This window comes from Pipistrellus kuhlii, unplaced genomic scaffold, assembly GCF_014108245.1.
Source record: "Pipistrellus kuhlii isolate mPipKuh1 unplaced genomic scaffold, mPipKuh1.p scaffold_m20_p_8, whole genome shotgun sequence".
NCBI classification, from domain to species: domain Eukaryota; kingdom Metazoa; phylum Chordata; class Mammalia; order Chiroptera; family Vespertilionidae; genus Pipistrellus; species Pipistrellus kuhlii.
The window spans coordinates 25,575,149-25,591,464 of NW_023425584.1; the positions used below are offsets into that span (position 1 = coordinate 25,575,149).

Genomic DNA, 16,316 nt, shown 5'->3' on the forward strand with positions numbered 1-16,316 from the left:
AGACAGTATATCAACAAGTAGACTGTCAAATTACAGCAGGGAGGGGAGGAAGATCTGGGAGAGATAATAGATCAACTAAAGGACTTTTATACTTGCATATAAGTACAACCAATGGACACAAAACTCTGGGGAGGGAGGGGATGTGTGGGAGGGAAGGAGGGGGGCAAAAAAAAATCAATAAAATATATTAATAAAATAAAATAAATGCAATTAAGTTAGAAATCAGTTACAAAAAAGGTAACTAAGGGAGAAAACATATCTTTGGAATTTTTAGAAATGCACTTAACTTTTGGGTCAAAGAGAAAATAATGTAAAAATTAGAAAATACTTAGAAATGGCAATGAGAATACTGTATCAAAATATGGGATGCTGATAAAGGAGTATTTTGAAGGAAATCTATAGCAGTATTGTTTACTGCTATAGATTTAGGAAATAACTGAGGCTCAAAATAGTGAGCTAAGATGTTGGAAAAACAGAATAAACCTAAAGAAAAATTATAAGGATTACTAAAGAGCAGAAATTAATAAAGTAGAAAAATATTAATTAGAGAAGATCAACAAAGCCAGAAGTTAGCTATTTGAAACTACTAGTGAAATAGATTGACTTCTACCAACAGTAACCAAGAACAAGAAAGAGAATGTACAATATTAAGAATGATAAGGGCCGAGACCGGTTTGGCTCAATGGATAGAGCGTCGGCTTGGGGACTGAAAGGTCCTGGGTTTGATTCCGGTCAAGGGCATGTACCTTGGTTGCGGGCATATCCCCAGTAGGGGGTGTGCAAGAGGCGGCTGATCGATGACTCTCTCTCATCGATGTTTCTAGCTCTCTATCTCTCTCCCTTCCTCTCTGTACAAAATCAATAAAATATATTTAAAATTTTTAAAAAAAAGAATGATAAGGGAACCATATCTAAATAGCTAAGTGGACTAACTAGATTAACTAGATAAATAATATAACTTTATGTCATAAATATAAAAAATGAAATGAATAGATTTCTAGAAAAATACAATTTACCAAAACTGGCTAAAAAGAAATAAAGATCCTGAGAATCCTATAACTTGAACCTAAAACTGCTCTAAGAAAAATAATGTCTTTAATTAAAAAAAAAAAATCCACCCTAGCTGGTTTGGCTCAGTGGATAGAGCATTGGCCTGCGGACCAAAGGGTCCTGGGTTCAATTCCATTAAGAGCACATACCGTGGTTGGGTTGCAGGCTCCTCCCTGGCCCAGGCCCTGGTCAGGGATCATGCAGGAGGCAACCAATCAGTGTTTCTCTCACATCAATGTTTCTCTCTGTTTTTCCCTCTCTCTTCTACTCTCCCTAAAAATCAATGGGGAAATATCCTCAAATGTACATTAACACACACACACACACACACACACACACAATTTTTTTTTTTTAAATCCCATAACTGTCAAAGAATTTAAATCAGCTTAAACTCCCACAAAGCAAGTATCAGGTTCAGATGGTTTCACCAATGAGTCAATAGAAAAAAATGGGTAATTGAACTGTGGTAGAATCATACAACACAGCAATGGAAATAAACTATAGCTGCCTACATCCACATGTTTGGTTCACAAAACAATGTTGCGTGAAAGAAGCAGTCACAAAAGAATTCATATACTATCATTCCATTTATATAACATTTAAAAAATAAATGCACAGAAATACATAAATGTAGCCCTGGCCAGTGTGGCTATCAGTTGGTTGAGTATTGTCCCGATTGATGTTTCTCACATTGATGTTTATCTCTCTTTCCCTCTCCCTTGCTGTCTCTCTACAATCAATAAAAACATATTTTAATAAAAATATATACATGAATTTGTAACTCTAAAGAAAAGCAAGAAAATAATTACCATAAAATTTAGATAGTGTTTACCTGGAATTGGGGATGGAATCTGTGAGGAACAGAGGGGCTTCTGTAGGGCTAGAAATAATCCTATTTTATAATATGAGTGTTGGATACAGAGGGGTGCTTTTTTATCATTCCTCTTTAGATTCATACCTAGGTATATACTCTGGAGAAATTCTTGAATTTGCCAAAAATATTTATCTAGATAATATATATACTCTTTTATGTATATGATATACATATATGTATATACATACTCTTGTATATGTGATATCTTTTTTAATTTAAAGGTTATTATCCTATACAGATAACTAAAAAAGAATGATATATATATATATATATATATATATATATATATATATATATATACACATATATATATGTGACATGGGAAAAATATCCAATGCATATTCAGTAACAAGCATGTTAAGGAACTCAACAGTGTAATCTCATTTTAATAAAAATAGTAATGTGTCCATTGAAATAAATTTGAACAATATACACTAAAGTGTGAACACTGGTTATCTCTAGAATGGTTTCCATTTCAAAATTATACAGTTCTGTAGTATTTCAATATTTCTTTAGTAATCTCATTTACTTTTGTGGTTAAAAAAAATAACATTGTGTTTTTATTGATTTTGGATAGAGAGGAAGGGATAGGGATAGAGATAGAAACATCATCTATTGGCTGCCCCTGCACATCCTCTACTGGGAATCAAGCTGCAACCTAGGCATGTGCCCTGACCGGGAATCAAACCAGTGAATTCTTAGTTCATGAGTAGACACTCAACTGCTGAGTTATACTGGTTGGGCAAGAACATTATTTTTTTTTAAAATATATTTTTATTGATTTCAGAGAGGGAAAGAGAGATAGAAACATCAATGATGAAAGAGAATAATTGATCGGCTGCCTCCTATACACCCCACACTGGGGATTGAGCCAGCAACCTGGGCATTGCCCTGACCGAGAATCGAACTGTGACTTCCTGATTCATAAGTTGAGGCTCAACCACTGAGCCATGCAGGCTGGGTGAGAACATTGTTTTTATATGTGAAAAAAATCTGTTTTAAATAGAAGGAGGAATACTCAATTTAGAGGGACTTTGTTTCTCTTTTTTCAAGAATTCCCTGACAACCCACCAATTCTATAAAAGAGAATCTGTGAGGACAGGAAGTTCGAAATGGGAAGGGCTTCTGCACTCAGGTCCCTTTAATGGGGTTGAGTGTGAATGGGGCCTGGTCAGGTCCTCCAGCTTACCAGCCTCTCCTAACCACAAAGCAAACCTGCTTGTTCCTGACACTCTCCACCCCAGCTCAGGAAGGTGACTGAGGTCTTGGCCAGCTGCCTTCCAGTCTTGACCCATTGTTCCAGGTTCCCAACTGACTGAGCCTCTGACAGTTAAGCCAAAGGCCAACAATATCCTGACTTCCTGAGTAAACACCTGTGAACTGAGAGGACGTGGTGGGGTCAGAGCAAGTGTTCAGGACAGAGTAGGGGCAAAGAACAGAGCAAAGCCTTGACAGGGCATAAGAAAAGCCCAGGAGATCTTATTCTGGGCCAGTCATTAAATTTCTCTGGAACCCCAGAATTTCCATTGCAAGGGGTAGGTAGGCTCTTGGGCTCTGACAGGCATGGAAAGGAGGGTGTTCTTTGGCCCAAAATAGAGTTCAGCTTATGGGGAGAGGCAGGGGGTATTCCAGGCTTTGCACATGTTGTGCCATCAGCTTGTCCTGGCTAGCTTCTATTCATTTTTCAGATTTCAAATTATAGACCACTCCCTCTTAGAAGCCTTCCCCAACTCCCACAACCCCACCTTTACTTCCTCCAAGGACTTAAAGGCCTCTGCTCACACCCTCCCCCTCTCCCCCCACTGTGCTTTCCCTTACCCAGCACTGTCCCACTCTAACAGTTACCTGTTTGTCTTTCCCTCTGGAATTTTAACTTCCTGAGGTCAGGGACCATGATTATACAGTTATACTGTATCTCTAGTACCTAGATATTCCAAGGGTACTCAGAAAATGTGGAGTGTGTTGTGTTTTGTTTTGTTTGTTTTCAATTTGACTTGAGAGAGAGATTTATTGTTCTACTTGTTTATTCATTCGTTGGTTGCTTCATATGTATGCCTTGACCAGATAGCAAACCTGCAACCTTTGCATATTGGGATGCTGCTGTAACCAATTGAGCTACCTGGCCAGGGCAGAAAATGTTTTGATAATGAGTGAATATAATGAAGGACTGGCAGAGAGGGCAAGTGATAGAATCCTTCCACTTGTCTGGAGTGTGGTTCTCAGCAGCCTAGGAAAGAGCCTCCAAAAGCAAAGGAAAGTTTCAGGGAAATTTATCCTCCCTTTTCTCCTCCCCTCTCCTCTCCATTCTTCTGACATTGCACCCCTCCCTTCCCCACCTCCCAACTCCACATCCAGTTTTGTGTGAGCTTGAGCTCCCTCTACTGGCCACACTTTAGTGGCCCCAGGGAGCCAAGCCCAGGTAACCTCATTTTTTTTTTTTTTTTCTTCCCTCTATGCACTTCTGGACTCTGGGGTTCATGAGAGATTGGAGCATGTAGAGAATACAGGCTAGTCAACACACTGGAGGTTTCTTAGGTCTGAGCTCTCTTTCCCACCCCCATTCTGATTCTCGACACCAAGGGGACTTCCCTCACAACCTCACCTCGTGCTCAGTTTCCTGGAGTCTCCACTCACAGATTTCTACTCCAGCTAATTCACAGAAATGTTGATTTCCGGAGCCTTTGGTTGATACATCAGCTCTGACTGTGGAACAGAGATCGCAATATGAGTTGGGAATAAACAAATAGACAGAGACAACAGAAAGAAAGGGACCCTGAGAGTGAAAGGATATAAACCCACAATGAGACAAACAAAAAGATCAGGGTTGTATCCCCTGCCCTTTCCATCCTCATGGGCTTATAAACCAGGGTCCTGCCTTAAGAGGGAAGATTTCCCTCACCTCTTCAATGTGCCTATGTCAATACAGAGCTAAGGGGGGTGACTGTATTGACCAGATATTAGACTTTAGGGACAATCCTGGACGACAGTGCTTCCCCCACCCCTGTTCCCTTCTCCTGAGAGGGCCCATCCTGGAGCTCACATCTTCACTGTCACTTCCACTGAACGAGTACTCTGGCTCCAGCCCCTTCTCTGGGGTGCTCCTTTCCTTCTCTGGCATCAGCTCATCAAGCCAGAGAAGTTCTTGTGGTGAGAAGACCCACTCCAGTGCCTTTCGGACCCCCACCAGGCCCAGCAACTGCAGGGATACAAACAAAACTCAGCGCTGTCAGCAACAACAGGAGGAACATGAACAACAGTAACAGTTATTCAGCATTTCCAATGTGCTCAGCATTGTGTATTGTTTCACAGAAAGCTAAGACATTCCTAGGAGTAGATATAATAATTGCTCTGCCATTGTGCAGAGAAGGAAACTGAGCCCTGAAAGTTTAGAAACTTGTAATCAGATTGGTCCTACTGCAAAGACCGTGGCTCTTAACTTCCTCAGTGAGTAGCAAGGCCAGAACTGCCTATTTTATCACCTCACCATGTAACAAAAGCAATAGCATTTCCTTTCCCAGGGCCTCAGGATTTTTCTGGGCTTTCTATCCCTCCCTGTGGTTGATAAGCCCAAAGAGGTTGGAAAAGGAGTTGAATCAGGGATCCCAGGACTAGCCCATCTATTGGCATCCCTCAGCCGTCTTTATTTGTCCTAGGATTTTCAATCAATCAGGCATGGTCAGGGGAAAAGGAAAGAGGGAAGAGTCTTCCTCTTATGGAAGCCTTGGCCACGCCCTCCCAGGCTCAGAGTCTCTCAGGAACCCCCCAGGATGCCGCCCAACCCTGAGTCACCATGATGGGAAAGATGATGGCTGCAGGTGTAGACTTGACTATCCAGAGCAGACCCAGGCAGGCAAGCTGGATGGCTGTGAAGAGGTGGACCCTGCTCAGAGGCACATGCCTCAAAAGCAGGAGGTCTGGCTGGTGCTTTGCTGGCATCAATAATAGCTGCACCCTCTTGGTAAACTGGGGGAACAAGAGGAGAGAGAGCAGAGTGTTTAGGTAGCCTGGAGAGTGTCACTGTTAGCCAGTAAAGCTCAGCACTGGGGCAGTCAGAAGACTCCCTTGGCCCCCTCCTCACCCAGGGCATGGCAGCGGAATCCCTCTGCCCAGAAGAAACAGGAAAAGAGGCCGGGGGGTTGGGGGGGGAAGAGGGGAGATTGGAAAGTACAGGCAAGAAGTACCAGTAGGAAAGGAAAGGAGGAGTGGGGTTTCCTGGCGATTTTAATGGGCTCACCTGGATGCTGCTAATTGCCGCCACCCCCATGTATAGGAAGATGCCATAGAGCACAGGCATTGGGATGAACTGGTAGAAAGAAATGGAGAGCCAGCAAAGGAGTTGACCTCTGCCAGCACCCAGGTGTCCCCTTAGGCTCCCACCCCAGCCTCTAGCACCAGCATCTAAGCCTACCCAGGTTTATCTCTTCCTTTCCCACTTTGCGTGCCTGCTTTCATTGAATCTTCACGTACGTCAGATGAGGTAAATTCTGGAATTGTCTCCATTTTACAGATGGGAAAATTGGGTTTCAGAGAGACTTGGTAACTTACCCCTTATCTAGCTGACTCCCCACTCTTATCCATCACTTTCCTCTCTGCTTTCTCTGTTCCTGCTTACACTGACGTCCTTTCCTTCCCTCAACATGCTCACATTTATTTCTACCCCTTGCAAGGCCCTTTGCTTTGCTATTTTCCTTCACCTAAAATGTCCTGAATTCCTTCTCACTAGTCATGACCCACCAGAAAGGTCTTCCCTGGTCATTTAAAGTAGAGCCCTGGCTCGAAATCACCTTATTCTCTTTTACTTCTCATAGAAGTGATCGCTATCTGAAATTATCCTGTTTTGTTGTTGTTGTTTTTCACGTCTCCTCTCACCAGACTGCAAGGATTGGCTGATCTCTTTTGATCACCACAATATCTTCAGTCCTGAGACTGTGCTTGACATATGGTTTATGCTCAGTAAATAGCTGCTGAATGAGAGTCACCTGGTTAGTAAGCTGCTGGTCTGGTCCTTCTGGTTCTTTCAACTACTCCACTCTCACCCAGCCTCGGTGACCTTTCCCTTCCCTAACCTCTTGTGGGCCTGCCAGTGACTCTGTGGGCCAGCCTCCACACCCTCTTGGCTGCTTTGCTGTCTTGGCTTGTTGAACCTTCCTGCTATTACTCGTTAACTTTTGTTTGTGAGTGGGTGTTGCTGACAGGTGCTTGGTTCTACATTCCTTTTCAATTCTCTCCTCTCCCCGCCTTCTCCCAGGTGCCTAGCAGAGCCTTGCACACAGAGGTGTTCTTTAAATAATATGGTTCTGATGAGGAAGAAGTGAAGTGCTTTTGCCTCAAAGTTTTTGTGAGGTATGATGATCATACTCTGAATCTAAGGCTTGTTGGGAGGCTGGAGCAAGGGCAGTGCTTGGCCTTTGTGTGTGTGGGGGGGGGGGGGCAGGGGGTTTTCGGGCATTCCTACACCCTGTACACTGGGTAGAAAGCCTACTTGGTAAGAGTTTGGGTTCTCAGATTCTTAGAAACTACCGTAGTTTCTCATTTGTAAAGGGCACATGCATCTCAGGGCTAATGTGAGGATTGAATGAGGCCAGGTATGGAGAAACATGCGCTAAGTGTTCAGCAAATGTCAGTTCTTGTGTTTATTATCACTACCCTGCCCCTGACGCCAGCCTGCCTAACAAATGTACCTTGAGTATAGGTGCCAGGAAGATGGAGATTCCTGTAAGGATGAACACCACCAGGCCTGTCAGCCTCTGCTCCCTGTGGGGGGAGGGCAGAGTTAGCCAGGGTCTGGGGGAGCCCCTGGGGTGCCCGGGCTGGAGACCCAAGCCAGACATCACTATAGACCCTGGGAGGAGGGAAATGGAGGGATCCTCCAACTATCACCTTAGCTTGGTGTGAAAAACTGGAGAGGAAGGGGCAGGGCACTGCAGAGTGGGGGCCTCGGGCCTCTCCATCAGTTGAAGCTCATAGTTGCTCTTTCTTTCTTTTTTTGTTTTGTTGAAAAATTAGCAATTTTTACACAGCCACAAAGACTTTCATTTCAGTTTACAAAGTCAATTTCACAGACTTTGGACAGATTGTGTTTCCAGCAGTTACAAAATTGTTTTTGTGGTGTTTTACCTTATAACATCAATGCGGTGCCTCCACATTGAGCGGGTTTATTAGGTGGCACCTCTCCCTTGCTCAGCCCTGACTGCCTCCCCGCTTACTTCAATGACGCTCCTCTTGAGGGCCCTCCCAGTCCCATGGCTGAAGGAGGAGAGGGAAGATCTGACACACCCATCTCAGAGCCCATTCACCCCTCCCCATTCACCCCACTGCAATGATCATGGGGCAGTGAGAGAGCCCTCTGGAGTTACTAGCTTAGAATTTAAGCTGCCCAAATAACTGCCTTGTCCCCTGCTACCCACCTCTCATTCCAGCCTCCTGAATCCTGGCCTCACCTGATGCCCAGGAAGCTGGGGGGCTCCCCCAGAGCACAGGCTCTGCTCTCTCTCCGAAGACTGTCCATGTGGGCCAGGGAGATGACAGTGGCTGAGACATACCAGGGGAGCCCAAGCACTGAAGTGAGCAGCATCAGCAAAGCCACACAGAAGAGGTCCAGGTGGAAGCCAGCTCCCTTCTGCAGGTAATGGTGGGGAACTGGGATGAAACTAGCCCTCTGGGGTGGGAGAGGGGAAGCCTGGAACCCACCCTGGGCTTCTGTCCCTTGGTGCAGGGGTCTAGGGTGCTCCTGGGAGGCCTCACCCGCAGTCTGTATTCGGCACGATTGAGAATGACCGCTGTGATCTGCTGGTCCATGAAGATGAGAATAGACAGCAGCAGGGCAGGCAGAGCGGCTGCCACACTCAGCCACCAGGGGTTGGTTCCAAAAGGTGACACCAGCCAGTCACGCCCAGGTAGTGTGGGCTGCGGGAGGACATTCCGTGGACATATCGGAGAGGGTCTCCCAAGAGCACCTCCCCTGTACACTCCAGCCTTGGCATTCTTCCACAATTTCCCTTACCACTGCCCCTCCCCACCAAGGCCCTGGATGCTATATGGGAGCAGTGTGTGTGCGTGCACAGCTGGTTCAAAGCATCCCAGTATTTTAAAAGAGGGCAGGAAGAGGGGAACCAGCTAGGGGGTTGGGCTGGAGCCAGGGGCTCTAGACTTTGGTTCTCTTGGGCCCTCCCTCTTTGCAAGAGGAGGAGGGGGTAGATTAGACCTGCCCATACTTCTTAGTGTACAGAGCTCTCCTCCCTGGGCACCCCCTCTCAGCATCCAGGGTGGGGCAGCTCAGGCTCAGACCTGCCTTGATCTGGGGCAGGGGCAGGGCTGGGTGTGCCTGCGTCTGCTCTGATTATAAGCGTCTGGGTGAGGGCCAGGGCCCCAGATGTTGTCTTGGGTTCTGAGTCCCTGAGGCTGCCTCTGTTGGAGTCCCCCTGCTGTCTTGTCTTAGGGGAAGCTGGAAGGGCAGTCTCCAAACGCACAAAGTGTAGGTGCCAAGGTGCTAAGCCCTGATCTGTGCACTGTTTTGCCTAGAGAGGGAGCCCCAACTTTACTGGATCAGGGCAGGCAACACGGGGTGAAAAGAGACAGTGTGGGATAGTGGAATGGGTAGGATGTGCCCAGGGTAGGGGAAACCATGACAATAACTACCATTTAGTGAGGTCGTGGTATGTGTCAGTCCCAGCATTGTGATAAGTGCTTTACACTATTGTCTGTAAACCTCAGACACCTATAAGTAGGAACTATTGTTATTTATTTCCATTTTATAAATGAATAAATTGAAGATCAGAAATGTGGGTTAACTTGCCTAAGGTCACACAGCTAAGAAGTGGCAGAACTGGTACTCAAACCCAGGCCAACTGCCTGGAAGGAACCCATCCTCTTAACTCCATACTATAATAATAGCTCCTGAGTATTCTGTGCTTATTATGTGTCTGGAGCAGCATCTCATTCATCCTCACAACTCTGTGAGGCCATTATTATTACTATTTCTATTTGACAAGTGGGCAAACAGGATCTTAGAGGAGGTGGAATGTAGAATTTATTCATCTTCCCCCTCCAAGGTCCTGTCTGCTGGCCCTGTTTTCCCCTCTCCCAGCTCTCACCTTGAACTCTCTGGGCACCGTGAGCTTTGGCGTGGCCAGGCCCAGGAAGGCATCAAGGCCACAGCCCAGCAGGATGGCCAGGACTGAGGAGAAGTCGCTGAGTACCTTGCGCACCTGGCCACACAGTGGACACTCAGTCAGGTTCACCCCTTCCCATTTACAGGCAGGGCCCAAGGCCCAGAGCTAGTCCTCTCCCACAGAAAGAGAGTTGACACTCACCACAGATGGGAAGAAGCGGCTTGTCTTGACATGCTTGAAGGCCATGGCAAAGAGGAAGGAGGTAAGGAAGAGGAGGAGGGAGAAGAAGGCGATGTCTGGAACTGTATGACAGCCAGGGCCACGAGGGCGGCCTCCCAGCCGGACACACTCAGGTGGGGGCAGCAGGGACGCATTGACCAGGCCCAGGTCCTATATGGAGTGGTGGTCAGAGGTGAGGTTATGGGCGGCAGGCAGCACAAGCATCTGCTGATGCCCCGTGAGACTCCGAGGGCCCAGGACAGGAGGCTCCCAGCTCTAGCCTAACCTCCTAGCTGGTTCCCCCGCCATAGCAAATGGCCGGGCCTCGGTGACCTGTGAGGGTTCCTCTAGCCTGTGGGATGGAAAGAGCCAGGAACCACTGCCTTCTTCCTCCCAGGAACAGGTCTCACCGTGCTTAAGATGTCGTCTCTGTCTTTTGGCTTTGTCCTTGTCCACTGAGACTCATTTCCTGGGAAGCAGAGAAGAATTTGGGTGTATGCCCTGCCCCTGGGGACCTTCTCCAGCCCCTCCAGAGCCTAATCTCATGGGTCCAGCAGAACCAGAAAGCTCTGGCTCATCTGTCTGCTGACTCCAAAAGCTACCATGTCTGCTCCTCAGGACACTGCCTGTGCCCTGGCTCCTTCAGATTCTCTACTTATCTCTTATCTCTGGTGCCCAGCACAGGACTGGCCAGAGCAGATGCCCATCAAATATTTGCTCAATGGAAGAGCATACAAATCTACCAGGGGCGGAACTGGTCTTATTCATGCCTGGTGCAGGGGCTGGCACTCTTGAGGGGACACCCCTTTGCCAGTCCTGCTGTTTCCTTCTTGTGGAGGGCTATGTGCAAGTATAATACCCTGAGCTTCTCTCCTCTAGGTCAGTCCCTCAGTCCAAGGGGAAGAGCAGCCATTTATGTGATTGGTGAGTTTGGGATTAAAAGCTGGGCATGCCTGCCCCACCTTTTCCTCCCCGGCTCTTGGGAGTAAGCTGCCTGCACGTGCATCCAACTGCTCCTCTGGAGCAAGACAGTCCCTTTTCCAGTGTGGCCGTGACCAAGTGGGTAAGTCTACCTAATTTGGGTTTTGTCGTTAGGAAGCTCATTCACCCATAGATATAACCATGTGCTTCTGTCAGCATTGTCAGAAATAAAGATGGCATTGGGCCTGCTCTGTGTCTTATTTTCTCCTGATTTAGAATCATAGTGGGGAGAGTGCTGCAGTTGGGTAAGTACTCAGAATTTTGCTGAATGTAGCCGGGGAGGGGGGCAGCAAGAAGTCACCTTCTCCCTCCTTATCATCCCTTGTCTTGCCAAGCTCCCTGTTTCCCTCACCCACCTCCAGGGTCTGGGTACTGGCAGAAGCAGCCATAGGCGGGAGAGCCAGGCCTCTGGATGGGATAGGCACGGGTCAAACTCAGCATTTTGCCCACGGCGTCGTAGATGAAGATGAGGCTGATGAGGGCACAGAAGCCTTCCTCGGTGAATCGAGTAAAGTAGCGCACCAGCACACTGGCCTCTGTGGCCACCAACACCAGGCAAAAGGTGGCCACCCAAATGCCCACCCATAGGCGGAAGGGCAGGTAGTCCAGGCTGTAATCTCTGAGGGGTGGGAGACAGGCAGGGCTTGGTGGGCCATTCTGCTCCCCACTTAACCCAGAGCCAGACAGTTCCACCCTCCCCTACTGACTCAGCCAGGACCAGGCTAGTGATGAGGGAGCCCCACCTGCTGAAGGAGAAGAGCAGGCGTTCAAAGACCAGCACTGGCCCCGTGCTGCTGAGGATGGTGAGGGGCTGGCCGGCCATCAGACAGAAGGCAGCGCCTGCCACCGCCGTGCCCAGGAAACTTTCCAGCACCCCCTAGGAGCCACCATAGGGCCTTGTCAGTTAGGACCCTGGAGTCCTCAACACAGGAACCCAAGCTTCCAGGGGCCTCCTCACCCACCCATAGTCCCAGGGAAGGATGAGGGCATGGCTGGAGGAACACCAAAGCTTGTGCTGTCCTCCTTCCACATCTCTACCCACCTGAGCACCATCGGTGGCTTCTCCCAGCAGCCCCCCAAAAGTGATGGCGTTAGTGATGGTGGCCAGGTAAATGTAGAGCACAGCTGAGAAGCACTGAGGGTGCAGGGCGTCCAAGAAGTCACTGGGGTACCACAGGGCCTTCCTCCGGACGTCCTGGACAAGGCCCCCAAACAGCCTCCCGCCCACTGGTCGTCAGTGATACCGGTTTCCACGCCCCATTACTGCCCTGAGCCCCTGTCACAGTGAGCACACCTCTGTGTTCCTGGGACTCCTTCCTCCTCCCCGTACACGGATCCTTACTCCTACCCCAGCTCGCCTCACCTGCCCATCCGCTGCAACTCCGGGCTGGGTGCCTGCGGCGCGTGGCTGTGCCTGTCCTCAGCTGGAGACCCATATCGCCGGGCAGAGGAGCCCTTGACCTCCTGCATTTGCAAGGGGAGCCTGAAGGGAAGGGGAACCCCAGGTGACTGAGGTTCTCCGACTAGCAGCAGACTGGGAGCCAACTTCATGGCGCCCTGCCCCCTGGTGGCTGCTCGTATCTCTGCGGGCAGACTCCAAATTCAAAAGTAAGTCCCTGTTCCTTTCCTGGAATCCCCTCCCCTTCTCAACAGTGGAACTGGACCCAAGACTGGGGAGATTACCCCAGATACCTTTTGTGTTGTGAGGGCAGACATTTAGGCGGGGGAATCCGGGCTGTTGGGTCCCACCGGCCTGGAGGGAGCACTGTCACCTCCTCTAGGAAGGCATCCAGGGCTGCCAGAAGGGCATCAAGGTTGCTGGCCTGTCGAACTGACCACTGGAATTGCTGGGGACAGGCACAGAGTGGCAGTAAATACATATCTGAGTTCTGACGTCCATTTCCACAGTCTCAAAGCTGGACACACGGGTCACAAAGCCGACTAGTCACTCAAACATGCGTCCATTAATGCATGCATTCAGTATCTACTGGGTGCCTATTGTGCCAGGTAAGGGGACTACAGTGGTAGCCAAGGAAACTTCAGTCCTCGTGCTCACACACAAAGCCACAGTCTGCCTCATTGCTGTACTCAATCCATAAAGACTACACACACATACACACACACACAGGCCTTCCCAGCTCACCGGGTCACTGAGCAGGACAGCCATCGCTCGGCCCATTTCATGGTAGCTCCTTCCCAGCATTGGGGGACCGAGGAGGAGGCAGAAAAATCTGAGGAAGGAACCAAGCCCCAGAGAGGGTTAGAGGCTGCTGTGCCATAGGGCAGTCCTGACCTCTGACCTCCCTACCAGTCCCTATGTGCACACCCACTTTGCTGTCCTGACCCCTAACCCCTCCCCAGACCCCTGAGCACCATCCCCCGCACACCTCAAGAGATCTGGACCAGAGATTTCGCAATCCCCTCCCCAGTAACCGGCCCTTCTCTGGGCTCCAGGATCCCTCACCCCCCACTCCGCAGCCTCACCTGCTGGGGAGGGGCACCTCAGTAATGGGCCCCAGCACCACTGGATCCCGCAGCCGCACAAAGGCCCCCAGTGGCTGTGCCAGGAAGCCCAGCTCTCCTGCCAGCACAGCCCCGGCCTCAGCCCCTGGAGGCAGCTTCTGTCTCAGGGAGTTCTGACGCTGATGGGGGTCCAGGGAGACACAGGATGAGAGGTTATTTGGGGAGGGGGATGTTGGCAGGATATTGGCTGATGAGTCCAGTGGAGGGTGGGCCCCTGTTGATCCCTGCCCCCTGCCCCAGCCCTGCCCAAGGAAGGGCGGCAAACCTGCTCCTTCAGGAGGGCTTCCTCACCGCGGGAAGCCTCTCTTGGATGGGCAGACCCTTTAAAAAAGGTTTTGCAGGGAGTTAGAGCACTGGCTTTGGGAAGGGACCCACCGGGGCTTCCTAACCAGCGTGGTCACTGACAAGCTCTGAAAATGAGCCATCCTTTCCCCCTCTGAGCTTCAGTTTTCTCATCGTGAAAATGGACATTATTGTGGTGCTTCCGAAAAGGTGCTTGTAAATATTAAACAAGAAGCTCTCTGCGCAGTGCTTACCAAGAACACCCTTTCACAAAGCTCTGGTTGTTATTCTAGCCTCTCCCTTCTCCCCTCTTGCCCATGAGTCCTGGGTGGAGGGTACAGGTGTAAGCTGAGGCTAGGCCACTCCTGGTCCAGAAAGGTGCAGGGGGATCTGGGACTCTCCCACCCTAGGATTTTTGGTTCTGGGCCAGGGATGGGCCTCTTACTCCAGCAGGGCCTGGTGCTTGTGGTCTGGATGAGGTGCTGGGGTCTCTGCAGCAACAGGGACTGCAGCTGCCCTCTCAGCTCCGGGCTCAGCGACTCCACTCTGGTCACCTGCTCTGGGAAACAGAAGTGGAGCTCCAACCTTTTCCTGAGAGCTCCCTGCCCCGAGTACTTCCCTGTCCCCTCTGCCAAGGTCACTTTCCCTCCTAGGAAATTCCTCAGGGAATGGAGGAGCCAGGGAACTTCTCCTTCACTCTGCTTTTCCATCTCCTCCTTGTACAGGGATGGATAATTTCTAAGGTGAGTGTGGTGGGCCCTGGAAAATTCCAATACTTTTGAGGGAAATCTTAGGGGAAAGGTGGCATGGCTACCAGGTCCTCCCTACAAAGGGTCCCAGCGTACCCACGAGCTCCAGGAGGCTCTGAGCTGGGCAGTCCAGCAGGACAAGGCCCTCCATGAGAAGGCTGCGGAGCTTCTGCAGGCTGGGCAGCGCCAGGGTGGGCACATGGGGGGCACTCCACCGGCCCCCACCCATCTCCAGCTTCTCTTCAAACAGCACCCACCTGCAGTGGAGAAGGGTGGACAGTGTTACTGGGGGCACCTCTCCAGGTCCAGATGGGGACCCAGGAGAGCCAAGGAAGGTAAATTCACGAGGGAGACGTGACCCCAGTGGTGCAGAGTAGGCCCTCTTTTCACAGTCACCTCTCATCTTGGTCTTGGGGAACTCAAAACTAGACTGCAGAGAAGGCAGAGCATCAGAGAGGGTGGGGACCTGACATGTGGGCAGAGAGGAACTTCTAATTAGGGGTAAGAATACCCCCTCCAGGAAGAGCTGGGATTAGGGAGGAGGCCCCAGCTGAGAAGGGGGAGGACCCCATCAAACTGGCCTGGGTTACACTCACCTGCCTGTCTCTCTCCACTCCAGCGCCTGGGGCCAGCCCAGCAGCTCATTCAGCTGAATGAAGAGCAGCGGGTCCTTGGATTCCTCAGTGTCTGAGGAGCCATCAGGGCTGGGGCCAGAGCCAGGGCCACTGTCCAGCTCTCCTGTGGACCCATTTTCATGAGCACTGTAGACCTCAGAGTCCTCCTGGCCTGGCAGCTTCATCTCGGTGAGGCTTGCGCAGCCTTTTGGGGTGAGTGCAGTCTGAGGTTCTGGGTCCAGGAGCCCCTGGACTGGCTGCATTTATAATGTACCCCACAAGCAACACAACACAAACAGAGCAAGGCCTGCTGACTCCAGAGCCAACCGGACTGCCTCCTCCCCTACTTGCTTTCCCTTTCCCTGACTGGCCTTCGAGTGTTTGCAAGGGTCGCCTGAACTCTCCCAGGCTCTCCAGAAATGTCCTAGCTGGGGCCAAAAGTATTGTGTGCATTTTTTGTGGGGTCACGTCTGACCTCACAGTATTTTGTGTAAATAAATAGGAGTGAATTGTTGGCCTGGGTCTGAGAATTGACAGGGCCAGATTATGCTGCTCCCTATTTTGTGTCAAATAAAAACACCAAATACTTAGGACTGTTTTGGTTGTCACCAACACACCCTGAGGGCACTCAATAGGACAAACAGATAACTAATAACTGGGCCTATAGAAGCCGGGCAGGGTACAGGAAACAGCATTAAGTGGGCTAATGGTGGAGAGTGGAAGCGTTGGAAGCTGCCCATGGCCTTCACTAGCAGAGAGGTGTGGACAAGGAGCCCAGGAAGCTGGTCAACCTTGAGGCTCTGGCAAGGGTCAGAGCCATACGCCCACATTCTTTTGTCAAACAACACCTGGATACGCTCCAATTTAACTGTGTCCTTGAGGTCTTCCCTGCGAACTGAAGCCCCCGGTGAGG

At 49.8% G+C, this 16,316-nt stretch overlaps 1 protein-coding gene and 1 long non-coding RNA gene across 9 annotated transcripts in view; one reads left to right on the plus strand and one right to left on the minus strand.

The window, feature by feature from the left end:
- Window positions 1-10,295, plus strand: part of LOC118710984 — a 37,365-nt gene extending 27,070 nt beyond the window's left edge. Inside the window, exons 2-3 of the long non-coding RNA XR_006740734.1 lie at window positions 8,344-8,549; window positions 10,181-10,295. This is a non-coding gene — a long non-coding RNA (uncharacterized LOC118710984). The remainder of the gene's footprint in view (window positions 1-8,343; window positions 8,550-10,180) is intronic.
- On the minus strand, window positions 1,898-15,826 carry SLC4A9 (solute carrier family 4 member 9). Of its 8 annotated transcripts, none has more exons than XM_045576913.1 (22): window positions 15,386-15,819; window positions 14,886-15,046; window positions 14,486-14,599; window positions 14,024-14,079; window positions 13,720-13,877; window positions 13,379-13,466; window positions 12,928-13,082; window positions 12,599-12,718; window positions 12,278-12,452; window positions 11,979-12,112; window positions 11,592-11,854; window positions 10,665-10,723; window positions 10,237-10,425; window positions 10,018-10,131; window positions 8,669-8,830; window positions 8,365-8,543; window positions 7,606-7,678; window positions 6,159-6,227; window positions 5,714-5,887; window positions 4,965-5,120; window positions 4,527-4,627; window positions 1,898-1,930 (listed from the first exon to the last, which is right to left on the minus strand). In XM_045576913.1, the coding sequence occupies exons 1-21, from the start codon at window positions 15,664-15,666 to the stop codon at window positions 4,574-4,576; spliced, it is 2,934 nt and encodes a 977-aa protein (XP_045432869.1). In that variant the 5' UTR covers window positions 15,667-15,819; the 3' UTR covers window positions 1,898-1,930; window positions 4,527-4,573. The 8 variants fall into 8 exon arrangements, with proteins under 8 accessions (XP_045432869.1, XP_045432871.1, XP_045432872.1 ...); XM_045576915.1 differs by lacking the exon at window positions 1,898-1,930 and adding an exon at window positions 2,868-4,163 and having other exon boundaries at window positions 11,592-11,707; window positions 15,386-15,821; XM_045576916.1 differs by lacking the exon at window positions 1,898-1,930 and adding an exon at window positions 2,868-4,163 and having other exon boundaries at window positions 10,237-10,269.
- Between the last annotated feature and the right edge of the window lie 490 nt (window positions 15,827-16,316).

What these genes read in the sequence shown, in the direction of transcription:
- SLC4A9 (XM_045576913.1), bottom strand. Translation starts at nt 15,666, where the DNA reads ATGCAGCCAGTCCAGGGGCTCCTGGACCCAGAACCTCAGACTGCACTC. An exon ending in GAGTGGAGAGAGACAGGCAG is followed by an intron (nt 15,047 to 15,385) that starts GTGAGTGTAACC and finishes TCTCCACTGCAG; the next exon opens with GTGGGTGCTGTTTGAAGAGA. An exon ending in AAGCACCAGGCCCTGCTGGA is followed by an intron (nt 14,080 to 14,485) that starts GTAAGAGGCCCA and finishes CCTTTTTTAAAG; the next exon opens with GGTCTGCCCATCCAAGAGAG.